Here is a 24,923-nt window from a genome sequence, read left to right as displayed (position 1 = left end):
CGTGGCGCTCGTGGGGGGGGGCGGGGAGCCGGCCTTTATTGGGTGGGGGGCAGCGAGGAGGAGGAAGGGGGGGGCTGGGGGGGGCTTTTGGGGGGTTCCCCCCCACTTCCGGGGGGGTCTTTTGGGGGTTGGGGGGCGGCGTCGGCTCGCAGCTGGGCCCCCAGGCTGTGGGGAGAAAAAGGGGGTGTTAGAGGAAGGTGGGGGGTGTCACCAAAGGGGGGAGTGAAGCCCTTTTGGGGGGGGATGGGACACATCCTTGGGGGGTGAGGGGGGCCCCGGGGGGGGGGCTAAAGCCCCCTTGCGGGGGGGGGGGGTGGGGACCCTGGGGTGTGTGTAAAGCTTTTAGGGGGGATGACCCTTTTGGGGGGGAGGGGGACCCCTGGGGGGGGAGGGGAACCGCTGGCAGGGGAGTAAAGCCCCCTTTTTTGGGGGGGCGGGGGGAGATGCCGCCAGACTGGGGCGTGGCCCCGACGGAGGGGACAAAGCGCCACCAAAACAGGTGCCGTCACCCCCCAAAAATGTCACCCGGCCGGATCGGGCCCCGCCCGGCACGTGAGCCTGGGCGTCCCCTCCCCCCCCCCCGGGGCGGCGGCACAAGGTCATCCGGGGTGTGACCCCTCCTCCCCTCCCCCGCCGCGGGGGGGACTCTGCATCCGGGCACGTGAGGGACGGGGCACGGGGTGCCCCCCCTCGGCACCCCCAAAGGGGTGGGTGACACCCCCTAAGCACCCCTGGGACACCCCCCCCCAATCCTCCCCCAAGACCCCCGAGTTTCGACCCCAGCACCCCCCAATTCGCCCCCCAAACACTTGGGTCCCCAAAAACCCCACTCAAGTGCCCCCAATTCTCCTCCAGCACCCCCCCCCGACGCCTGGGTTTCCTCCCAAGTCCCCCCAATTCTCCAGCCCCCCAAATTCCCCCCCCAACACCTCTGTCCCCCCAGTTCCCCCCCCCCAAGTCTGCCAAATCCCCCTGGAACCCCTGGGTTCCCCAAATCGCCACCAAATCCCCCCACCCGCCCCCCCCCCCCGACCCCCCAGGTCCTCTAAATCCCCCCAAATCCCCCAGACCTCCTGGGTCCCCCAGATCCCCCGCCAGAACCCCCAGGTCCCCCAAGTTCCCTCAGATGCCCTGAGTCCCCCAAATCCCCCCTAGACCCTCCAGGTCCCCCAAATCCCCACCCAGGGCCCCAAATCCCCCCCAGTATCCCCTGGACCCCCCCAGGTCCCCCCCAAATCCTCCCCTGGCTCTCCCAAATCTGCCCCACAGATCCCTGAAATCCCCCTCTGGGAACCCCCAGGTCCCCCAAATTCCCCCTGGACCTTCCAGGTCCCCCAAATCCCCCCAATATCCCCTGGACCCCCCAGGTCCCCCAAAATCTCCCTCAGTAACCCCCAAATCCCCCCAGGTCCCCCCAAATCCCCCCCAATATTCCCTGGACCCCCCAGGTCCCCCAAATCCTCCCCTGGCTCTCCCAAATGCATCCCCCAGGACCCTGAAATCCCCCTCTGGGATGCCCCAGGTCCCCCAAATCCCCCCCAATATCCCCCCCAACATCCCCCAGACTCCCCCCAATATTCCCCAGACCCCCCAAATCCTCCCCTGGCTCTCCCAAATCCATCCCCCAGGACCCCGAAATCCCCCTCTGGGACACCCCAGGTCCCCCCAATATCCCCCTCAATAACCCCCAAATCAACCCCAGGTCCCCCCAGTCCCCCCAACATCCCCCGGACCCCCCATGTCCCCCAAACCCTCCCCTGGCTCTCCCAAACCCATCCCCCAGGACCCTGAAATCCCCCTCCGGGACCCCCCAGGTCCCCCAAACCCTCCCCTGGCTCTCCCAAACCCATCCCCCAGGACCCTGAAATCCCCCTCCGGGACCCCCCATGTCCCCCAAACCCTCCCCTGGATCTCCCAAATCCATCCCCCAGGACCCTGAAATCCCCTTCAGGGACCCCCAGGCCCCCCAAATGCCCCCCGCCCCCAGCCCCCCGTTACCTGCAGCGCTGCGGGCGGCGGGGCAGCCCGGGCTTTCCCCGAGCCAGGCGCTGGGCGATGCGGCTCTCGACGGCCAGCGCCACGGGGGTGCGGAGGCGGCGGGGGGCGCAGGGCAGGCGGCAGCGGGGGCAGGGCACGGCGGCGGGGGGCTCCCCGGGGCGGGCGGGGGGCAGGCAGCGGCGGCAGCAGCTGTGGTTGCAGGCGAAGAGGACGGGGTCCCGCAGCGGCTGCCCGCAGGCCGGGCACGACGTTTCGCGAGCCAGCCGCGCCAGCGGGCCCCGTTGCGGGAGCCCCGAGGGGGCCATGGCGTGTTTAGGCGTGTGGGAGGCGTGTGGCAGGCGTGTGCGAGGTGTGGAGGAGGGCCCGACACGCGAGGGCGGGGAGGGGATGGGAGGGAGGCGGGAACACGTGGATGGGGAGGGACACGGGGAGGGACACGCGCTGGGACACGGGGAGAGACACGCGTGGACGGGGAGGGACACGGGGAGAGACACGCGTGGACGGGGGGGGACACGGGGAGAGACACGCGTGGACGGGGGGGGACACGGGGAGAGACACGCGTGGACGGGGGGGGACACGGGGAGAGACACGCGTGGACGGGGGGGGACACGGGGAGAGACACGCGTGGACGGGGAGGGACACGGGAAGGAGACATGGGGAGGGACACGTAGACGGGGAGGGACATAAAGAGACGTGGATGGACATGGGAGGACATGGACGATGTGGGGACACGGACGGACATGGGGACGCGGAGGGACAGAGGGGCATAAAGGGACATGGATGGACGTGGGGATGTGGAGGGACCTGGGGACACACGGACATAAAGGGACACGGATGTGGGGGTGGGGAAGGACATGGAGGGAGAGGGGGACAGACGTGGGGGCACGGACGGACATGGGGACACGCAGAGGGACATAAAGGGACGCGGATGGACATGGGGACACAGACAGACGTGGAAGGACAGATGTGGGGACACAGACAGGACACAGACACGGGGACAGACAGAAGGACACAGATGGACATGGGGAGATGCTGAGGGACACGGACGGACACATGGCCAGAGGGACACACGGACACACGGGGGCGGGGTGGGGGACAGACCCACACAGCCCTGCCACACACCTACGCCTGCTGCCGCAGAGCCGGTGCCGGGAGCCTGGTGTTGGTGAGCCGGATCCCGGCGGCGATGGATCACTGGATCCCACCGGCGCCGCGTGCCCAAGAGCCAAATCCCAGCGGTGATGGATCACCGGATCCTGGCGGCGATGGATCACCGGATCCCGGCGGCGCCACATGCCCAAGAGCCAAATCCCAGCGGTGATGGATCACCGGATCCCGGCGGCGATGGATCACCGGATCCCACCGGCGCCACATGCCCAAGAGCCAAATCCCAGCGGTGATGGATCACCGGATCCCGGCGGCGATGGATCACTGGATCCCACCGGCGCCACATGCCCAAGAGCCAAATCCCACCGGTGATGGATCACTGGATCCCGGTGGTGCCAGGTCTCAGAGTGCCAAACCCCAGCGGTGCTGGATATTGGAGAGCCAAACGCCGTCTGTGCCGGAGCGCCAGATCCCGGCGGTGCTGCATGTCCACAAGTCAAATCCCCAGAGCGATGGATCACCGGATCCTGGTGGTGCTGGATGTCAGAGCGCCAAATCCCAGCGGTGATGAATCACCGGATCCCGGCGGTGCTGCATGGCCAAGGGCCAAATCCCGGTGGTGCTGGATTGCCGGACTCCGGCAGTGCCGGATATTGGAGAGCCAAACCCCAGCGGTGCCAGATCACCGGATCCCAGCGGTGCCAGATATCTCAGAGCCAAACGCCGTCTGTGCCAGTGCACCAGATCCCAGCACAAACCTCTGGCATGGCAGATCCCGGCAGCACACGAGAGCACCAAACCTCCGGAGCACCGGATCCCGGCGGTGGTGCGTGTCCAAGGGCCAAATCCCAGCAGTGATGGATCACTGGATCCCGGTAGTGCTGCATGTGCAAGGGCCAAATCCCGGTGGTGGTGGATTGCTGGACTCTGGCAGTGCCAGATATCGGAGAGCCAAACCCCAGTGGTAATGGATCACCAGATCCCCATGGTGCCGGATATCGGAGAGCCAAATCCCAGGGGTAATGGATGACTGGATCCCCATGGTGCCGGATATCGGAGAGCCAAATCCCAGCGGTAATGGATCACCAGATCCCCATGGTGCCGGATATCAGAGAGCCAAATCCCAGCGGTGCCGGATCACCGGATCCCCGTGGTGCCGGATATCGGAGAGCCAAATCCCAGGGGTAATGGATCACCAGATCCCCATGGTGCCAGATATCGGAGAGCCAAATCCCAGCGGTAATGGATCACCAGATCCCCATGGTGCCGGATATCAGAGAGCCAAACCCCAGCGGTGCCGGATCACCGGATCCCCCTGGTGCCGGATATCAGAGAGCCAAACCCCAGCGGTGCCGGATCCCCATGGTGCCGGATATCGGAGAGCCAAACCCCAGCGGTGCCGGATCACCGGATCCCCCTGGTGCCGGATATCAGAGAGCCAAACCCCAGCGGTGCCGGATCCCCATGGTGCCGGATATCAGAGAGCCAAACCCCAGCGGTGCCGGATCACCGGATCCCAGCACCAAACCTCCGGAGCGCCGGATCCCGGTGCCGCCCGGGTATCACCAAACCGAACCCCACCGGCGCCGCCCTCCCCCTCACTCCCAATCCGTCGGCGACCGGATAACGAGCGGCGCCGCGTTTTTCCTGCCGGCACGAATTCCTGGATAAAAAAGCGGCCAAATCTTTTCGGTGAAAGTATCGGTAAAAGTGTAAATGTGGGAGCGATCGGTGACGTTATAAAAAGCCACTTTTCCGGCTTCGTAGTCCACGAAGACCCCGACCCGCTTGGGTTTCACCCGCACCGTCAGCGGCGTGAAGGGGGTGGTGGTCGCCGCGTATTTATCGCCGTTCCAAAGCCGGACCCGCCAATATCCCGTCTCCGGTAACGGCGTTAATTCCCCTTTTCGACTCACCGAATCCTTACAAACGCCGAGAGCCCAGTGGGTTTTATCGCCGACTTCCACCTCCCAGTAATGTCTTCCGGAGGTAAAACCTTGCGCCGCCAAAACGCAGGGGTAGATGGTGAAACGCCGCGGGGTGTCGGGTAAATCCCGAGGTCGAACTTCGACGAAACGAACGCTTTTTCGATCTTCCGATAAAACCAGGTTGGGATGAGCCGTGTCGGGATCCAGCGTCACCTCGCCTGGACGGCAAAACCAACCGGAAAATTAGCGGGGAGGGGGGTTTTGGGGGTGGGGAACGCGGGGAGGGGGGAGCCCGGCTCCGAAGCGGGGCTTTCCTCACCGATGAGGCGCCGGGTGATTTTCCGGAGGGTGAAATATTGGCGGGGGAAACTGCAGAAGTTTTTCTCCAGCTCGATGGGGACGGAAGCGGGTTCTTCCAGCGGTGCCGCCGCCGCCTCGCACCTGCCGGCAGCGCCCCCCACCCCACCCCCCCGCCGCGGGGGAGGTGGGATGCGTCGGCCGATGCGTGTGTGTCCCCCACCCCCAGCCCCCAGCGGATCCCGGGTTTTCGGCCCCAAAATGGAGCTGGGATCGTCTCTGCGCGGTTCTTACCTGGCCAGGGTGTCCTTGATGTCCTGAGGGGGGAGAGGGGGAAAGTGGGGGGAGAAAAAGGGTGGGGGGAGAAAAAGGGTGGGGGAGAAAAAGGGGGGGGAGAAAAAGGGGGGGGGAGAAAAAGGGTGGGGGAGAAAAAGGGGGGGGGAGAAAAAGGGGGGGGGAGAAAAAGGGGGGGGGAGAAAAAGGGGGGGGGAAAAGGGGGGGGAGAAAAGAGGGGGGGAGAAAAGAGGGGGGGGAGAAAAGGGGGGGGAGAAAAGGGGGGGGAGAAAAGGGGGGGGAGAAAAAGGGGGGGGAGAAAAAGGGGGGGGAGAAAAGGGGGGGGGAGAAAAAGGGGGGAGAGGAAAAGGGGGGAGAGAAAAAGGGGGGAGAGAAAAAGGGGGGGGAGAAAAAGGGGGGGAGAAAAGGGGGGAATGGGAGAAATGGGGTAAAATGAGGGGAAATGGTGGGAGAAAACGGGGGGAGGGAAATGGGGAAAAATGGGGGGGGAAATGGTGGGAAGCAGGGGGAGAAACAGGGAAAAATGGGGGGAAATGGGGTGAAAAAGGGGAAAAAGGGTGAAAAAAGGGTGAGAAAACGGGCAAAGGGGGGAAAAGGGAGGGGAAAAGGGAGGGGAAAAGGGAGGGGAAAAGGGAGGGGAAAAGGGAGGGGAAAAGGGAGGGGAAAAGGGAGGGGAAGGGCGGGGAAAGGGGGGGAAAGGGGGGGAAAGGGGGGGAAGGGGGAAAAAGGGGGGAACACAGGAAAAAGGGGGTTTAGGTGCTCTAGATCCCTCCAAAGTCGATCTCTGGGTGGGATCGGTCCCAAGCGTGGGGACCCCAGCCCTGACTGGTGCTGCCAGCCCCGATCCCGGCCCCCGACAGCGATCCCAGCCCCGGGAATCCTGTCCCCGGCCATGATCCCCGTCCCGATGCAGAGCCCATTCCCCTGTTCCTGTTCCTGGCAGCGATCCCACCCCCCCCAGCAAATCCTCCCCAGCGATCCCAATCCTGGGGGTGATCCTGTCCCCAAAACCCATCCTGACCCCCGGGGTGACCCCGTCCCCATAACTGATCCTGTTCCAGCAGCAATCCCGCCTCCAGAACCAACCCTATCCCCAGGGGCGATCCCATCCCAAGGATCCCGTCCCCAGAACCGATCCCATTCCCAGGGGCGATTCCATCCCTGAGGATCCCATCCCCGAGGATCCCATCCCCAGAACCGATCCCATCCCCGAGGATCCCATCCCCAAGGATCCCATCCCCAAAACCGATCCCATTCCCAGGGGCAATTCCACCCCTGAGGATCCTGTCCCCAGAACTGATCCCATCCCTGGGGATCCCATCCCCGAGGATCCCACCCCCGAGGATCCTGTCCCCAGAACCAATCCCATCCCTGAGGATCCCATCCCCGAGGATCCCATCCCCAGAACCGATCCCATCCCCGAGGATCCCATCCCCAAGGATCCTGTCCCCAAAACTGATCCCATCCCTAAGGATCCCGTCCCCAGAACCGATCCCATTCCCATGGGCGATTCCATCCCCAAGGATCCTGTCCCCAGAACCGATCCCATCCCTGAGGATCCCATCCCCAAATCCATTCCCATCCCCAAGGATCCCATCCCTGAGGATCCTGTCCCCAAAACTGATCCCATTCCCAAGGATCCTGTCCCTGAGGATCCCATCCCCAAACCAATCCCATCCCTGAGGATCCTGTCCCCAAAACTGATCCTGTTCCAAAGGATTCTGTCCCTGAGGATCCCATCCCCAAACCAGTCCCATCCCTGAGGATCCCATCCCCAAACCAGTCCCATCCCTGAGGATCCCATCCCCAAACCAATCCCATCCCTGAGGATCCCATCCCCAAACCAATCCCATCCCTGAGGATCCCATCCCCAAACCAATCCCATCCCTGAGGATCCCGTCCCCAAACCAGTCCCATCCCTGAGGATCCCATCCCCAAACCAATCCCATCCCTGAGGATCCCATCCCCAAACCAATCCCATCCCTGAGGATCCCGTCCCCAAACCAATCCCATCCCTGAGGATCCTGTCCCCAAAACTGATCCTGTTCCAAAGGATCCTGTCCCTGAGGATCCCATCCCCAAACCAATCCCATCCCTGAGGATCCCGTCCCCAAACCAGTCCCATCCCTGAGGATCCCATCCCCAAACCAGTCCCATCCCTGAGGATCCCATCCCCAAAACCGATCCCATCCCTGAGGATCCCATCCCCAAACCAGTCCCATCCCTGAGGATCCCATCCCCAAACCAATCCCATCCCTGAGGATCCCGTCCCCAAACCAGTCCCATCCCTGAGGATCCCGTCCCCAAACCAATCCCATCCCTGAGGATCCCGTCCCCAAACCAGTCCCATCCCTGAGGATCCCGTCCCCAAACCAATCCCATCCCTGAGGATCCCGTCCCCCAAACCAATCCCATCCCTGAGGATCCCATCCCCCAAACCAGTCCCATCCCTGAGGATCCCATCCCTGAGGATCCCGTCCCCAAGGATCCCATCCCTGAGGATCCCGTCCCCGAACCCGATCCTATCCCACCCCCAGCGACAAACCCGTCCCATCCCATCGCCGCCGCGGATCCCACCCCCGGCGCTCACCCACCCGCTCCCGCCTTACCTTGAGCATCTCGGCGCCCGGCTGCAGGCACTTCTCCTCCAGCTCGGCCACGAGGGCGGCCAGGACCCGCCGCTGCTCCCCGAGCCGAGCCAGGTTGGCCTGAAGCCGCTGCAGGATCTCGTGCTCTTCCTCCTCCAGCCGCCGCAGCAGCAGCCGCTCCTCCTCCTCCAGCAGCTCGTGAAGCTCCTCGAACTCCTGGGCGATGCGTTCCCGCCGCAGAGCCACCTTCCTCTGCCGGGACGGGACGGGAAGAGGCACCGGTGAGCGCCGGGACGCGCTGGGATCTCCCCCCGGCGTCCCCCGGCGCTGTCGACCTGCCTTCAGCTCGCTCGGTTTCTTTTCCTCCCGCGCTCGGCAGCCGGCGACTGCCTCCAGCTTCCGCTCCAGCGGCTCCAGGCAGCGCTGCAGCTTCTCCTGCCGGGGCGGGAGGGAGGCGGTGGGTGACGGGATGGGGCACCCCTGCCCTGAATCCCTCCTCTGGCCCCAAATCCCTCCTCCGGCCCTGAATCCTTAATCCAGCCCCAAATCCCTCCTCCACTCCCAAATCCTTAATCCAGCCCTGAATCCCTCCTCCGGCCCTGAATCCTTAATACAGCCCCGAATCCCTCCTCCACTCCCAAATCCTTAATCCAGCCCTGAATCCCTCCTCCGGCCCTGAATCCTTAATACAGCCCCGAATCCCTCCTCCACTCCCAAATCCTTAATCCAGCCCTGAATCCCTCCTCCGGCCCCGAATCCCTCCTCCGGCCCCGAATCCTTAATCCAGCCCTGAATCCCTCCTCCAGCCCCAAATCCTTAATCCAGCCCTGAATCCCTCCTCCGGCCCCGAATCCTTAATCCAGCCCCAAATCCCTCCTCCGGCCCCGAATCCTTAATCCAGCCCCAAATCCTTAATCCAGCCCCGAATCCCTCCTCCAGCCCCGAATCCCTCCTCCGGCCCCGAATCCTTAATCCAGCCCCGAATCCTTAATCCAGCCCTGAATCCCTCCTCCAGCCCCGAATCCTTAATCCAGCCCCAAATCCCTCCTCCGGCCCCAAATCCTTAATCCAGCCCCAAATCCCTCCTCCGGCCCGAATCCCTCCTCCGGCCCCGAATCCTTAATCCAGCCCCGAATCCTTAATCCAGCCCCGAATCCCTCCTCCGGCCCCGAATCCTTAATCCAGCCCCGAATCCCTCCTCCGGCCCCGAATCCTTAATCCAGCCCCGAATCCTTAATCCAGCCCCAAATCCCTCCTCCGGCCCCGAATCCTTATTCTGGCCCCGAATCCTTAATCAAGCCCTGAATCCTTAATCTGGCCCCAAATCCCTCCTCCAGCCCCGAATCCTTAATCCAGCCCTGAACCCCAACTCCAGCCCCGAATTCTTAATCCAGCCCAAATCCCTCCACGAGGGGTTCAGAAACAGGGATGAACCAGGCCCTGACTCCCTCCCTGGATGGTCTTGGGGAAGAATTTGGGGCTGAAAATAAGAGACTGCGACAAGATGGCACCCAAACTCCTCCAAAAACAGCCTCAGGGAGAGGGTTTGGGGCTGAAAATGGAGATGGGGATGAGATGGTGCCCAAATTCCCTCTAAAAAGTGGCCTCAGGGAGAGTGTTTCGGGCTGAATCCCATCATTTCAGGGCTGGAAATGGAAACAGGGATAAGCTGTGGCCAAATTCCCTCCAAAAACAGCTTCAGGGAGAGGGTTGGGGGCTGAATCTCATCACCAAGGGCTGGGAATGGGGAAGAGCTGTGGCCAAAACCCCTCCCTGGACGGTCTTGGGGAAGAATTTGGGGCTGAAAACAGAGATGGGGACAAGATGGTGCTCAAACTCCTCAAAAATGGCCTGAGGGAGAGGGTTTGGGGCTGAAAATGGAGATGGGGATGAGATGGTGCCCAAATTCCCTCTAAAAAGTGGCCTCAGGGAGAGTGTTTCGGGCTAAATCTCATCATCAGTGGCTGAGAAAGGAAATGGCGACGAGTCTGTGGCCAAAGCCCCTCCAGAAACAGGCTCAGGGAGAGGGTTTGGGGCTAAAAAAGGAGATGGGGGATGAGCTGTGGCCAAAACCCCTCCACAAACACCCTCAGGGACTGGAAACGAGGACAAACCACGGCCAAAACCCACCCCGAGACGGGTCTCGGGGAAGAATTTGGGCCTAAATACAGAGATGGGAGTAATCCCAGCCGAAACCCCGCCACAAACAACCCCCGGGGCTGGATTTGGGGGCCCAAAAATGAGGCTCGGGGACGCTCCCTTCGCCCCACGAAGGTTTCGGCGTCCGCCATCCCCTCACCTTGTACTCGAGGGCCGCGTCGTCGAGGGGGACGAGGGCGTGGGCGCGGTGGGCATGGGAGATCTCGCAGAGCAGGCAAACGGGGGCTTGATCGTCGCGACAGAACCGGGCGAACGCTTGGCCGTGAGCTTGGCAGCGACTCTCCTCCCCGGCTTTCCTTTTGGTCCCGCAAAGCTGCCGGGCGGCTTCTACCATGTTGCCGAGTTGTCGGTTGGGTCGGAGAGCGCGATGGCGAGAGGTTTTACGGCAGACGGGGCAGGGGAAGTCGCGAGCGAGCTCGGCCCACCAACGGGTGATGCAGCGGCGGCAAAAATTGTGGCCGCATTCGATGATGACGGGGTCTTGGAGGTATTCCAGGCACACCGAGCAGCTCGCTTCCACCTGCAGCGTCTCCAGGGGGTCAGCGCCCGACATGGCGGCGCCGCGGCTTCGTTTTCCCGCCCAAAGTTTGAGGGGAGGAAGGTTTGAAGAGGTTTTGGGGTGAAAACAGCTCAATTCCGTCAAGATGGTGAGGTGTTTTTTGGCAGGAAACGATGCTGAGGTGAAAATGAAGCTTTGAAGAGGTTTTGGGGTGAAAACAGCTCAATTCTGTCAAGATGGTGAGGTGTTTTTTGGCAGGAAACGATGCTGAGGTGAAAATGAAGCTTTGAAGAGGTTTTGGGGTGAAAACAGCTCAATTCTGTCAAGATGGTGAGGTGGTTTTTGGCAGGAAACGATGCTGAGGTGAAGATGAAGGTTTGAAGAGGTTTTGGGCTGAAAACAGCTCAATTCTGTCAAGATGGTGAGGTGGTTTTTGGCAGGAAACGATGCTGAGGTGAAGATGAAGGTTTGAAGAGGTTTTGGGCTGAAAACAGCTCAATTCTGTCAAGATGGTGAGGTGGTTTTTGGCAGGAAACGATGCTGAGGTGAAGATGAAGGTTTGAAGAGGTTTTGGGCTGAAAACAGCTCAATTCCTCAAGATGGTGAGGTGATGCTGCAGGTTGCAAGATGTTTTGAGGGGAAAACTGCTCAATTCCATCAAGATGGTGAGGGGGTTTTTGGCGGGAAGCAATGCTGAGGTGAATGCTTGGGCCTGAAGAGGTTTTGGGGTGAAAACAGCCTAATTCTGTCAAGGTGGTGAGGTGATGGCACAGGTTTGAAGAGGTTTTGGGGGAAAACCAGCTCAATACTGTCAAGGTGATGAGGTGACAGTGCAGGTCTGAAAAAGTTTTGGGGGTAAAACACCTCAATTCCATCAAAGCGATGAGGTGATGGTGTGGGTTTCAAGACATTTTGAGGGGAAAACAGCTTGATTCCATGAAGGTGATGGGCTATTTCTTAGCAGGAATTGATGTTGAGGTGATCGCGCAGGTTTCAAGATGTTTTGGGGACAAACCAGTTCGATTCTGTCAAAGTGATGATGTCATTTTGGTGCAAAGCAATACTGAGGCGATGGCGTGGATTCAAAGTGGTTCTGGGGAGAAAACAGCTCGATTCCATCAAGGCGATGATGTCATTTTGGTGGGAAGCGACACCGAGGTGCGGGTGCCGCCATTCCCAAGCGCTTTTTTTGGGGGGGAAAACAGCCAGATTCAGTTCCAAGGGGCACCTCCACCATGACAGGGTCCTTTTGGGGCCATTTAGTGCTTTTTGGGGCTCTTTCAGGTCCTTTTGGGAATGTTTTGGGGCTGCCGGAGGAGCCCCTATAGGGGAATATCTGCCCTCGGGGTGGGTGGCAACTGTCTATAGGATCTATAAGGCGGTCTCTGCACAGAAACCCCTATAGCAGCAGCTCGGGGGGGGGCCTATAGAGCAGCTGCTATAGGAGAAGCCCCTAGAGGAAATCCTCATCTGGGGGCGGGGCTCCATACTGGGGCCCCTATGGAGAAATCGGCTTAGGGAGGGGCTTTGTAACAGGTTCCCCATAGGGGTGGGCTCCCTATAGGGGCGTCCCTATAGAAAAGGCACCCCAGAGCGAATGCCTTCAGGGAAGAGGCTGCACCACGACCCCTATAAAGAGTCTCTATAGAAAACGGGGGGCACAGGGGACACCCCTCACAAAGACGCCGCCGCTCCGGCGTCCCTATAGAGGGGGAACCTATAGGAAGGGGCCCTATAGGGGAAGCCCGGCCTGGAGGAAGCTGTTCCGGGTCGCTGTAGGGGTCATCCCACAAGGACGGCCCGCGCCGAGGTCCCTATAGGGGTCACCCTATAGGAGGGGCCGCGCCGGGGTCCCTATAGGGGAGTCGCGGCCACCGCCGCCATCACTCACCTCCACCTCCGGGACCAGCGCCGGAAGTGACGGTTTCTCCCAGCGCCGGAAGTAACGACCCGCGGCAGCGCGCCGTCCGGACGCCCTATTGGACAGCGCTGGGAGGGCTCCACCCCCCAACGCGGGTGGTAGCCAATAGGAAGGGTCGGCCCCGCCCTCCCCGTGCGTGTGTGGTGGTAGCCAATAGGAAGGGTCGGCCCCGCCCTCCCCGTGCGTGTGTGGCGGGAGGGGGGGCGCGATGGCGGCGCCGGTGCGGGACCGGGAGGCGCTGCAGAGGCTCAGCTTCCTCTTCCAGGTGGGGCGGGGGGGCTTTGGGGGTACGGGAGGGGCAGGCCTGGGGGGGTCTTTAGTGGGTGCGGGTGGGGCTATGGGGGTCCCAGTGGGGCTTTGAGGGGGGGGCTTCGGGTGACATAGGGGGACCCTTGGGTGGCTGGGGGGTCTGGGAAGGGGGGATTTGGGGGTCCGGGCTTTGGGGAGCTATAGGGGTACGGGGAGGGGTCTGGGGGGGCCCAGCAGGGCTTTGGGGGGTCCTGGGGAGGGATTTTGGGGTTCCGGGAGGGGGGTGGTGGTGTCTGGGGTGGCTATAGGTGGCGGGGCGGCGGGGAGGAATGAGGTGTTTGGGGGGTGCTTTGTGGGGCGGGGGGGTTGGAGGGGGTTTGGGGAGTTATGGGGGGGGCTGTGGGGGATTTTGGAGGGGGGGTGTCTGCAGCTGTGTGTGTCCCCCCCAGGCCGCGCACTGGGTGTTCCCCCACAGCCCCGCCCTCGCCCGCTTCTACTGCAGCACCCAGCGAGGGGCCGCCCGGCGCCTCGTCCTGCGCCTGTGAGTGGGGTTTGGGGGGCTGGGGGGGTTTGGGGGGGTGACACAGAGAGGGGCTCTGGCCCTGACACCCCCACCCCCCCATGGCCTGTGTCCCCCCCCCCAGGGCTCCCTCGGTGAAACGGGCCGTGTGTCGGCGCTGCTGCTCCCTCCTGCTGCCGGGGGCCGGGGGCAGCCTGCGTCTGCGGGGTGCGTGGGGGGGGGGGGGAACACGGGGGGGACGGGGACACCTGGGAGGGGTGGGAGACACCGAGCGGGGGGGGGGGGTTGGGGACACCTTGGGGAGGGGATTGGGGACATCCGGGGGGGGACACGGGGACACGTGGGAGGGGTGGGGGACCCCCAGAGGGGATGGGGACACCTGAGGGGCTCCCAGGGGGGGTTGGGGACACCCGACAGGGATGGGGAGACCCCCAGGAGGGGTTTTGGGGACCCCTGGGGGAGTACTGGGGACCCCCAGAGGGGTGGTTGGGGACACACTGGGGACAGCTGAGGGGGGGCCGGAGAGTTGGGGTCACTCACAGGGGGGATTGGGGGTGCGCAGGGGGAGTTTGGGGACACCCAGCAGGGATGGGGAGATCCCCAGGAGGGGTTTTGGGGACCCCTGGGGGAGTACTGGGGACCCCCAGAGGGGTGGTTGGGGACACACTGGGGACACCCAGGGGGGACAGGGGCAGCCGGAGGGGGGTTGGGGGCCCCCAGAGCATTGGGGACCCCCGGCAGGGGTGGGGGGCTGGGGGCACACCAGGGGTTCCTGGTGCAGGGGGGGGGCAGCCCCGCACCGTCCTGCGCTGCCGGAGCTGTGGCCGCAGCCGGAGGTACCTGTGCCAGCAGGAGCCCCGCCCCCTCGGGGAGGCCACGCCCATGGGTGAGTAGGGGGCGGGGCCTATGGGGAAGAGGAAATGGCTTGGGAGGTGGGGCTTGTGAGTAGGGGGCAGGGCCTGGTGGGAAGGGGTGGAGCCATAGTAATCAGACAACACATTAGTTGGGTGGGGCTACGAGTCAGGTGAGCTACATCCAAATAAGGGCAAGAATGGGTGGGGTCAAGGGAAGGGGGTGTGGCTGTCAGGGGAGCTGTAACATCATTCCCCAGGCCCCGCCCCAGAAGACAGCCCAGCATGATCCCTACCCAGGAACAGCACAGCAACGCGACTGCTGATTGGCTAGCGTGGAAGCCGGCTCTAACCAATGAGAAACCACCTGCTGCAGAAATAAACCTCCCTTTATTCCATATATGGCATTAGTGTGGTGGTGGGGATCCAGGCCTCTGATTGGGTGGTCTGAGGGGGCGGGGCTAGCACTCATCTTCTCCCAGGAGAGCAAAGGGGTTGGGGGCAGTGCTGGCAGGGGGTGTGGCCTCCCCTGACTCCGCCTCCTCAGCACTGTCACCCTCCTCTTCCTCCTCCTCCTCCGTCGACCCCTCCCCAGGGAGGGCGGAGCCCTGGACATCCAGGCCCCGCCCCCCCCGCTCCAACAGCTCCTCCAACGCTGCTGTTTCGGGGTGCTGCTCCCACACATCTTTGGGGGGGGGGGCAGGGCACAGCATGAGACCCCGCCCGTGGGGACCCACCCTCCCTTAGCATCCAGCCCTCTGATTGGCCCAGGGCTCACCTTTCTGGGCGGCGTAGCCGGGGGGGCGCAGGCAGAGGCGGAGCCGCCCCTCGGCCGCCAGCCGCAGGATGCCGTTGGCCGCCCGGTAGACGTCATTCCGAGCCGCTTTCGCCGTCTTATACCCTCGTTTTTCTGCCCATGCTGAAGGAAAAAAAAAACCCAAAACCTCATGAAACTTCAAAAAAACCCACCAAAAACCGATTTGGGGGGGATTTCACCCCAAAAAAGGCATCACCTTCGCAGATGTCCCAGGCGGTCCAGCCGGCGGCGGCGCTGGGCGGGCGCAGGTTGAGGAGCGCCGGCAGCGGGAGGCGGGAGGCCAAGTACCCGACGGCCGAGTAGGGCTCCTGCAGCTGCGAGATGGGGTACACCCCTGCCAGCACCTGTTTTGGGGGGCAGGGAGGGGGTCAGCTCGGTGGGGGGGGTGTCCCTGAAGGGGTTTGAGCGGGGTTTGGGATGTACCTGGAGGGCGGGGGGGGCGCGGGAGGGGAAGACGAGGCCGGGGCAGTCGCAGAGGCGCAGGCGGGGGGTGAGAAAATGGGTCTGGAAGTAACGGGTGCGGCCAGGGGCGCGGGGAGACGCTGACGGCGCTGCGGCCAATCAGGGCGTTCAGCACTGACGACTTGCCAGCATTGGGCAACCCTGAGAGGAGGGGGCAGCTTGAGACACGCCCCCCAGCCCACCCCAGCTCCTCCCACAAGCCACACCCCTTCTGCTGGCCCCACCCCCCCGCTTCACCCTCTAAGCCCTACCCCCTTGTACTGGCCCCACTCCTAAGCCCCACCCATCTGCTGGCCCCACCCCTTCTGACCCCACCCCCCGCCTTACCCCCTAAGCCCTGCCCCTTTGTGTTGGTTCCACCCATAAGCCCCACCCCTTCTGCTGGCCCCACCCCTTGCAGGCTCATACACCCCACCCAGAACCCCACCCCAGGCCCCGCCCCTCACCAACGCAGCCCAGGGTGAGCACCCCATGGCGGTAGCGCTCCCACTGCCGCGGGGCCGCCGCGGAGCCGTCACCATCCTCATCCTCGTCCCCCGCCTCCCCGCCGGGTCCCGCCTCCTCTTCATCCTCCTCCTCCTCCTCCCCGCGGGCCTCCGCTCCGCTCCAGCCGCGCCCGCCAGCTGCTCAGGTCCACTGCAAACCACCCCCACGGTGATGGGGGGCTCACAGGGAGGCCCCAGCACCCACAGGAGACCCCCCCTGTAACACCCAGAGACTCCATAACCCCACAGGGGACACAAGGGACTCCCACCAGCACCCAGCGGGTCCCCTCAACCCCAGTTGTCCCCCCACCCCAAGACCCTCCACCCCAGCACCCAAAGAACCCAGAAGACCCCCCCTTCCCAACACCCATATGACCCTGTCTACCAGTACCCAGGGACCCCCCCCAGCACCCAGACACCCACTGTAACACCCAGGGATCCCTGTAGCACCCACAAGAATCCCCACCCCCCCAACACCCAAGGGATCCCTCAACTGTGGTTGTCCCCCCACCCCAGGGGACACAGTGGACCCCACCCCCAGCACCCAAGGGACCCAGGAGATCCGCCCCCCTCCCAGTACCCATGGGTGCCCCCCCAGCACCCACAGAAGAACTCCCCCTGAACCCAGGGACCCCCTAACACCCAGGTGACCTGCCCCGTACCCCCTAACTCCCAGGGGACCACCCTCCAGCACCCAGGGGACACAGGGACCCCTTAACACCCAGGGACCCCCCCAGCACCCAGGGGACACAGTGACCCCTTAACACCCAGGGACCCCCCCAGCATCCATGGCACACAGGGACCCCCTAACACTAAGAGGACACTCCCCCCAGCACCCCATGGAACCCCTCAGCCCCTGCTGCCCACCCCCACCCCGTACCCCCACCCCACCCCAAAGACCGGGTGATGCAAGCCCCGCCCCCAGCACCCATGGGTGTCCCCCAGCCCAGCTCACCTTCCCCCCCCACCATGCTCTCGCAGGCCTCCAGCAGCTGCCGGGGGTCCCACCGCCCGGCTCCAGCCGCCCCCTCGCCTCTGCCGCCGCTGCAGTCCTGGGAAGGGGGGGGAAACACACCCCAGGTGAGGGGAGGGGGCTCAGGGCGGGGCTCGGGGCGGGGCAGGACCCCACCCAGGTCCCTACCGGGTGGAGTGGGGCCGTGCCGGGGGGGCGGAGGTGAAGGGGACAACGCGGGCAGTGGGGAAGCGGCGCCGCAGGAGGTGACTCCAGGCGATAGCGATGGCCGGGGGGGTCAAATCTATTTTGTTGAGGATGAGGATGAGCCCCTTCCCCAGCTCCCGCGTCACGTGGGCGGCCAGCGCTGGCGGCACGTTCAGCGCCTGCAGACGGACAGACGGACAAAGAGGGGCTTAGCTGCGCCCCAAAATACCTTGGGGTCCCCCCCCGTCCCTTCCCAAAACACTCACTGGGTGCCGAGCGTCCGTGATGAGGAGGATGATGTCTGACATCTCCAGCACACGCCAGAGCTGCCGCCACGTCTGTGGGGGAAAAGGAGGGGGGACACAGTGACCCCCTTGTCCCTCAAAACCCCGCTGTGTCCCCCCCGCCCCCCCTGAAGCCCCCACTCACCTCCAGGTTGTGCTCAAAGGGGGCCACGTCCCCCCCCTCGGTGCTGCTGCCACCCTCCCCAGGGCCTTGGTTCTCCCGCAGAGTGCGGAGGAAGGCCCCGAAAGAGTCTTCCTCACGTGCCCGGAGCTCCTCGGGGCTCATGGCGAAGTTCCAGGCGGGGCGGCGGGGGAAATCCAGCCCTGGAGCCCAGCGGGAGGTATCCCACCTGCCCAGGGACCCCCCGGGCGCCATCGCCCCCCCCCCCCCACCTCCAGGTGCCGATTCCCCCCCTCCCCCCCCACTTCCAGGTGCCCTTCCCCCCCTCCCCCCCCCCACTTCCAGGTGCCGATTCCCCCCCTCCCCCCCCCCCTCCAGGTGCCGATTCCCCCCCTCCCCCCCCCTCCAGGTGCCGATTCCCCCCCTCCCCCCCCCCTCCAGGTGCCGATTCCCCCCCTCCCCCCCCCCTCCAGGTGCCGATTCCCCCCCTCCCCCCCCCCCCTCCAGGTGCCGATTCCCCCCTCCCCCCCCCCCCAGGTGCCGATTCCCCCCCTCCCCCCCCCCCTCCAGGTGCCGATTCCCCCCCTCCCCCCCCCCCCTCCAGGTGCCGATTCCCCCCCTCCCCCCCCCCCTCCAGGTGCCGATTCCCCCCCTCCCCCCCCCCCTCCAGGTGCCGATTCCCCCCTCCCCCCCCACCTCCAGGTGCCGATTCCCCCCCTCCCCCCCCCCACTTCCAGGCGCCGATTCCCCCCCTCCCCCCCCACCTCCAGGTGCCGATTCCCCCCCTCCCCCCCCACCTCCAGGTGCCGATTCCCCCCCTCCCCCCCCCCCCTCCAGGTGCCGATTCCCCCCACACACACACTTCCAGGCGCCATTTCCTCCCCACAGCGCCCCCCTCTTTATTAGCCTATTTCTTCCCCCCCCCTTTTCCTCCTCATCCCCCCCCCGGGCCTTCGCCCCCGTCCCCGCGGTCCCAGCCCCTCACCGGGGCCGTAAATGGCGTCTGGGTCCAGCTCGAGGGCGGTTTCAGGCAGCAGCTCCAGCAGCTCCTCCTGAGCCCGGCGTCGGCGTCGCGCCAAGGCTTCGGCCCGCGGCCCCCCGAGCTGCAGCCGGAACCTACCGGATACCCGGAGCCTTCACATCGAGGTTCGGTTCCCCTCACCGAGCCCTCGCGGTTCCCTCCACCCCTCCCGGGTACCTGCCGGGGTCGTAACGGCGGGGGGGAGGAGCCGCATCTCCCGTTTCGACGGGGGTCGCATCGCTGTCCCGCTCCCGGCTCCCACTGCGGCTGCCCGGGCCCGAGTCCGGCCCTAGCGGGGGGTCTGAAGGGGGAAGGACGGGGGTCAGGGACCCGCCGGCCGCCGCCGCCGGCCCCCGGCCCCGGCCCCACTCACCGCCCCGCTTCCGTTCGCGCCGATCGCGGAGCTGCTGCTTCTTCCGCTTCGCGCTGAACGGCCGCTTGCGGGGCATGACGGGAGGTCACGTGGCGGGGCGGGGCCGGACGAGGCCAATAGGAGAGAGGGAAGGCGGGGAGAGAGAGGAGGTGGGAGGGGAGGGAGCCAATGGGAGGGAAGATCATCTTCAGGGAGGGGGCGGGGCAAATCGGCGAGTAGTCCAATGGTAGGAAAAAATCATCGGGGGGACGGACCAACCAGCGGGAACCAATAAGAGAACAAGTTACACTAGGAGAAGGAGGGACGAAGCGGCGCGAACCAATGGGAGAAAGGCTCGCCGCAGAAGGGGGCGGGATGATCCCACAAGAGCCAATAGACAGAAAGATCACCTCAGAGGGGGACGGGACGAACCCGCCGCGAACCAATGGGAGGAAGGCTCGTTCAGAAGAGGGCGGGACGAACCCGCCCGACCTCACGATGGAGTCAGTAGGTGGGACCCCGTCTTCAAGCAGACCAATGGGAAGTGGCGATAACCCGCGCCGGTGCGGTGGCGGACCGGAAGTGAGGGGCTTTGCGGGGCGGCGCTCTGGCCCCGTCTCTGTGGCCGCGCAGGCGCAGTACGCGGCGCCCGGCCATGCCGAAGGGAGCGCGTCCGGCGGCGGCCAAGCAGGAGGAATGGCGGGGGAGGGCGAGGGGGCCGGGTGAGGCCGGACGCCCCGGGGCGGGGGGAGGGGAGGCAGGACACCGGGGTCCGGGGTGGGGGGAGGGGTCCGGATGCCTGGGGACCCCTGAGGGGATGGGGGGGGAGGGGAGAGGGGGGGATGGGACCCCTGTGGGTTAACACTTTGGGGGAGTTTAAGGCTTTTGGGAGGAGGTTTAACTCTTTTTAGGGGGTTTTAAGGGGTTTGGGAGAGGTTTATCCTATTTAGGAGGGAGTTTAACTCTTTATGGGGAGATTTAATCTATTTAGCAGGGAGTTTAACCCGTTATGGCGAGGTTTAACCTATTTAGGAAGCAGTTTAGCTGTTTGTGGTGATGTTTCACATATTTAGGAGGCAGTTCAAACCTTTTGAAGAGGTTTAATCTATTTAGGAGGCAGTTTAAGACTTTATTGGTGGTTTTAAGCTTTTACAGGGTGCTTAATGGTAATGGGAAGGTTTTATCTTTTTCTTGGGGGGGGATTGATCTTTTTGGAGGGTTTAAGCCTTTTTAGGGAGGTTTAATGGTTTTGGGGGAGATTTAACTTATTTAGGAGACAGTTTAACCATTTTGGTCGGGGCCTTAGCCTTTTTGCAGGTGGTTTAAGGGTGTTGGAAAGGGGTTTAACCCTTTTGGGGGAGGTTTAACTTATTTAGGAGAGAGTTTAAGCTTTTTGGGAGGGAGTTTAAATGTTTTGGGGGAGGTTTAACCTATTCCAAAGAGAGTTTAAGTCTTTTGGGAGCAGATTTAAGCTTTTTGGAAGGAAATTACACCTTTTTGGGGGCATTAACCTTATTGGGGGGGTTTAACCCCTTTCGGGGGTGGCCCCGGTTAATGGGTCCTGGCGGGCGGGGCAGGGCGTGTCCCGACACGCGGGTCCCCAGGAATGACGCTGACCCCGCCCTTTCCCCTCCCCCCCCCCCCAGACCAGCCGGTGAAGAAGGGCAAGAAGGACCGGCGGGGCAAGAAATCGGTGAGCCTCTGACCTCTGACCCCTGACCCCTGACCCCGCCCCCTGACCCCGCCATGACCTCTGCCCTTTGCCCCCAGTTCTTCGAGGAGCTGGCGGAGGAGGAGAAGGCGGCGCCGGCCGAAGCCCCCACCCCCCCGGAGAAGGAGGCGCCGCCTCAGCAGGTTCGTTAGCGCTGGGTTAATGAGGGGGGCGGAGCCTGTGGGGCAGAGGGGGTGGGGCTAGAGAGGGTGGGGGCTGGGGTTGGGGCTGCGGGGGGTGGGGCTCAAGGGAGGCGGGCTGGGGACATACTGGGATTTAGGGGTGATGTGTGGGGTAATTAAGGCGGGGCTTAACGAGGTGCCCCGCCCTGACCCCGCCCAGGCCTCCCGGAGGAAGCGAGACCGGCGGAAAGAGCGGCGACGGCCGCCGGGGGCGGAGCCTGAGCCCGAGGAGGTGGAGCTTAGCCGGCGGCTGCAGGAGCTGGCGGCTGCTGGCAGCGAGGATGAGGAGGAGGAAGGTGATGAACGACACAGCCCCCACACCCCCCCAGGAGCAGCGAGTCCGCCTGGGCTAGAGTGTCACCACCAGGAAGTGCTGGGGCGGGGCTGCTCTAGGCTGTGGCGGACCCTCAGCTCTATGGTCTCTCACTAACATCCCCCCCCCCCCCCCGTGTCTCCCCCCCCACAGCACCAGCCCCCAGGAAAGGGGGGAGGAGGAAGAAGGTAAGCTCTTGGGGGGGCCCCGAAACAGGGGGGACATCCCGAAGCGTGGGGGGAGGATGGGTGTTTGAGGGGGACCCCAAAAATGGGGAGAAAATGGGAAAGAAAAGGGGTGGTTGAGGGAAAAGAGCCAAACTTTGCGCTTGGGGGGGGGGGAACTGGGACCTCCTGAAATTTTGGGGGGAAAAGGATGTATTTTGGGTTTCCCCCCCCCAGGGTGGGAATGTCTTTGCGGCACTGAGCCAGGGGCAGAGCGAGGAAGATGAGGAGGAGGAGGAGGCGGCGAGGAGGGACGAAGGCTCACGGCCAGGCAAAGGCAAAAGCATCAAGGTGGGGATTCGCGGCTCTGCCGAACGGGGGTCACCCCAAAAACTGGGTGCTGCAGCAGGGGAGGGCCCAGACGTCTGGGTCACCCCCCCCCGCCCACGATGGCTCTGGGCAGGAGGAAGAGGAGGGTGAGAAGAAGAAGAAGAGCCGCAAGAACGAGAAGAACAAGGGGAAGCGGCAGGTGAAGGAGGGGCGTCGGGGAGGGTCGGGGGGCCCCACGGTGCCCCCCAAACCTCGGGGCTCACCCCACCCCCCTTCTTTCTCTTCCTTCTCAGGGAAAAGCCGCCAGCGAGGATGAGGACGAAGGCTCTGAGGAGGACGCGCGGCCCAAAGGCGGGAAGGTGGGGGCGGGGGGGCAAAGCTGGGTGCTCCGCGGTGGGGGATGGGGCAGGGTCTGACACCCCCAAACCCCCCCCAACCCCTCCCCCCGCCCCTAGAACAAGTTTGCGGCTCTGCGGGATGAGGATGAGGAGGAAGACGAGGCTGAAGAGCGGCGGAAGGGCAGCGTGAGTCCCCTTGGGATAGGGTGGGGGGAGGGGCGTGCTGGCCACGCCCCTGAGGCTGATGGGCGGGGCGGGCATGTCCCTTCCCCCAGGAGGAGGAGGAGGAGGAGGAGGAGAGCGGGAAGAAGGCCGAGCCCGACGCCCGCGTTAGCAAGAAGGAGAAGAAGAAGCTGAAGAAGCAGGTGAAGCCCGGAGGGGCGGGGCTAAGACTGGAATGGGCGGGGCGTGGTAGGGCGGGGCTCAGGGCGGGGCTGACCCCGCCCTTTTGCCCCTCCCCCCAGCTGGAGTACGAGCGCCAGGTCGCCACCATGAAGGCGGCGGCGGCGACGGGGGAGAACGACTTCGCCGTGTCGCAGGCCGAGCTCTCGTCGCGACAGGCCATGCTGGAGAACGCCTCCGACATCAAGGTGGCCCCCCAAAACCCCCCCAGGACCCTTCAACCCACCCCGGGGCCCCCAAAACCTACCCCAACCCCCCCAGGATCCCCAGAACTTCCCAGGACCCTTCAACTCCCCCCCTGGGATCCCCAAAATCCCCCAGGACCATCCATTCCGCCCCACCCCGGGGCCTGCAAAACCCACCTGGGATCCCCAAAACCCACCCCGGGGACCCTCCAACATCCCCTGGGATCCCCAAAACTCCCCCAGGACTCTCCACACACCCCCCCTGGGGCCCCCCAAACCCACCTGGGATCCCCAAAACCTCCCCCAGGATCCCCAAAATTCCCCCAGGACCCTCCAACCCCCCCCTGCAGCCCCCAAAACCCACCTGGGATCCCCAAACTCCCCCTGGAACCCCCAAAACCCACCCCGGGACCCTCCAACCCCCCCCGGCATCCCCAAAACTCCCCCAGGACTCTCCACACACCCCTCTGGGGCCCCCAAAACCCACCTGGGATCCCCAAACTCCCCCCTGGAACCCCAAAACCCACCCCAGGACCCTCCAACCCCCTCCGGCACCCCTAAAACTCCCCCAGGACCCTCCAACCCCTCTGGGACCCCAAAACCCACACTGGGACCTGCAAACCCTTCTCCAGAACCACAAAACCCACCCCAGGACCCCAAACCCCACCCCCCTCCGGGACCCTCCAACACCGCCCCAGGACCCCCAAACCCCTCCCCAGGATCCCCCAGTCCATTCTAAGTCACCCCCAAATCCCTCCAGGATCCTCCCAAATCCCCCCTAAGTCACCCCAGAGCCCCCCATGACCCCCCCGGGACCCCCCCAAGCCCCTCTGGAGTCACCCCGAACCCCTCCCCGGGACACTCAATTGTCTCTGAGTTACCTCAAAACCTCCCAGGACCCCCCCAAACGTCTCTGGAATAACCCCAAAACTCCACTGGGACCCCCCAAAACCACTCCTGAGTCACCCGCTCACCCCCAGTGATCCCCCAAATCCCCCCCTGGAAGACCCAAACCCGCCCAGGATCCCCTAAATACCCCTTGAGTCACCCCAAATGTCTCTCAGGATCACCAAACTTCTCTGGAGTCACCCCAAAACCCCCTGGGACCCCCTGAAACCCCCCAAAATCCCTTGGGACCCTTCAGCATCCCTTGGAGTCACCCCAAATGCTCGTCAGGACCCCCAGATACCTCCAGAGTCACCCCAAAACCCCCCCAGGACCCCCCAAACCCTTCCTGAGTAACACCCAAACCCCCCCCGGATCCCCCAAACTCTCCCTGAGTCACCCCAAAACCCCACCAGGACCCGCAAATGCCCACTGGGACCCCCCAAACCCTCCCTGAGTCACCCCAAAACCCCACCGGACCCCCCAAACCTGTCCTGGGTCACCCCAAAGGGGAGAGTGGGGGGTACAAGGTCTCTCAAACTGGAAAAGGTGGGGTTGGGTCGCTGTTATACTGGGAGATGGGGGGAACTGGAGAAAGGGGGGGTCAGGGGGGTTAAGGAAAGTGTTGGGGGATCAGGGGGATACGTGGGGGAGGGGTCAGGGGGCCATGGGGGGATCAGGGGGGTTAAGGGGGATATGTGGGGGAGGGGTCAGGGTGCCATGGGGGCTGTTGGGGGGGGTCTGGGGGTGGTGGGGGGGGTTCAGGGGGATGATGTTGGGGGGGTCGGGGGCCATGGGGGCCGTTGATGGGGGTCAGGGGGATACGGGGGGGGTCAGGGGGCCATTGGGGGTCAGGGGGATACAGGGGGGGTCAGGGGGCCATTGGGGGTCAGGGGGATACGGGGGATCAGGAGGTCAGGGGGCTGTTAGGGAGGGTCGGGGGGCCATTGGGGCCGTTGATGGGGGTCAGGGGGATACAGGGGGGGTCAGGGGGATACGGGGGGGTCGGGAGGTCAGGGGGCTGTTAGGGAGGGTCAGGGGGCCATTGGGGCCGTTGATGGGGGTCAGGGGGATACGAGGAGGGTCAGGGGGCCATTGGGGGTCAGGGGGATACGGGGGGGGTCAGGAGGTCAGGGGGCTGTTAGGGAGGGTCGGGGGCCATTGGGGCCGTTGATGGGGGTCAGGGGGATACATGGGGGGTCAGGGGGCCATTGGGGGTCAGGGGATACGGGGGGGTCGGGAGGTCAGGGGGCTGTTAGGGAGGGTCAGGGGGCCATTGGGGCCATTGATGGGGTCAGGG

At 64.3% G+C, this 24,923-nt stretch overlaps 4 protein-coding genes across 4 annotated transcripts; 2 read left to right on the top strand and 2 right to left on the bottom strand.

Annotated features, from left to right (window-relative positions):
* Positions 1 to 19: 19 nt before the first annotated feature.
* On the bottom strand, positions 20 to 12,670 carry TRIM39 (tripartite motif containing 39). The gene is made up of 7 exons (XM_064473999.1): positions 10,512 to 12,670; positions 8,552 to 8,647; positions 8,234 to 8,464; positions 5,625 to 5,647; positions 5,353 to 5,474; positions 1,999 to 5,251; positions 20 to 165 (listed from the first exon to the last, which is right to left on the bottom strand). The coding sequence occupies exons 1-6, from the start codon at positions 10,923 to 10,925 to the stop codon at positions 4,704 to 4,706; spliced, it is 1,434 nt and encodes a 477-aa protein (XP_064330069.1). The 5' UTR covers positions 10,926 to 12,670; the 3' UTR covers positions 20 to 165; positions 1,999 to 4,703.
* Positions 12,671 to 12,934: 264 nt separating this feature from the next.
* RPP21 (ribonuclease P/MRP subunit p21) lies at positions 12,935 to 14,810 on the top strand. The gene is made up of 5 exons (XM_064474077.1): positions 12,935 to 13,057; positions 13,491 to 13,582; positions 13,686 to 13,768; positions 14,343 to 14,447; positions 14,673 to 14,810. Exons 1-5 carry the CDS (start codon positions 13,001 to 13,003, stop codon positions 14,699 to 14,701), a joined length of 366 nt encoding a protein of 121 aa, XP_064330147.1. The 5' UTR covers positions 12,935 to 13,000; the 3' UTR covers positions 14,702 to 14,810.
* On the bottom strand, positions 14,784 to 19,247 carry GNL1 (G protein nucleolar 1 (putative)). Its single transcript, XM_064474083.1, is given in 15 exon segments — positions 14,784 to 15,097; positions 15,191 to 15,331; positions 15,426 to 15,573; positions 15,653 to 15,763; positions 15,765 to 15,832; positions 16,138 to 16,268; positions 16,270 to 16,327; positions 17,132 to 17,177; positions 17,179 to 17,228; positions 17,301 to 17,514; positions 17,602 to 17,673; positions 17,765 to 17,943; positions 18,726 to 18,856; positions 18,939 to 19,062; positions 19,135 to 19,247. Coding segments are annotated over 15 exon segments (1,773 nt in total). The 5' UTR covers positions 19,211 to 19,247; the 3' UTR covers positions 14,784 to 14,873.
* Positions 19,248 to 19,753: 506 nt separating this feature from the next.
* On the top strand, positions 19,754 to 23,721 carry LOC135317518 (ATP-binding cassette sub-family F member 1-like). Its single transcript, XM_064473810.1, has 12 exons — positions 19,754 to 19,835; positions 20,760 to 20,806; positions 20,884 to 20,967; positions 21,167 to 21,302; positions 21,473 to 21,507; positions 21,721 to 21,834; positions 21,947 to 22,012; positions 22,107 to 22,172; positions 22,269 to 22,337; positions 22,427 to 22,516; positions 22,616 to 22,900; positions 23,635 to 23,721. The coding sequence occupies exons 1-12, from the start codon at positions 19,769 to 19,771 to the stop codon at positions 23,719 to 23,721; spliced, it is 1,146 nt and encodes a 381-aa protein (XP_064329880.1). The 5' UTR covers positions 19,754 to 19,768.
* Positions 23,722 to 24,923: the final 1,202 nt, after the last annotated feature.

Source organism: Phalacrocorax carbo, chromosome 26 (assembly GCF_963921805.1).
Source record: "Phalacrocorax carbo chromosome 26, bPhaCar2.1, whole genome shotgun sequence".
NCBI lineage: Eukaryota > Metazoa > Chordata > Aves > Suliformes > Phalacrocoracidae > Phalacrocorax > Phalacrocorax carbo.
The sequence above is the reverse complement of the archived record's forward strand: the minus strand, read 5'-3'. Positions and strand labels throughout refer to the sequence as shown.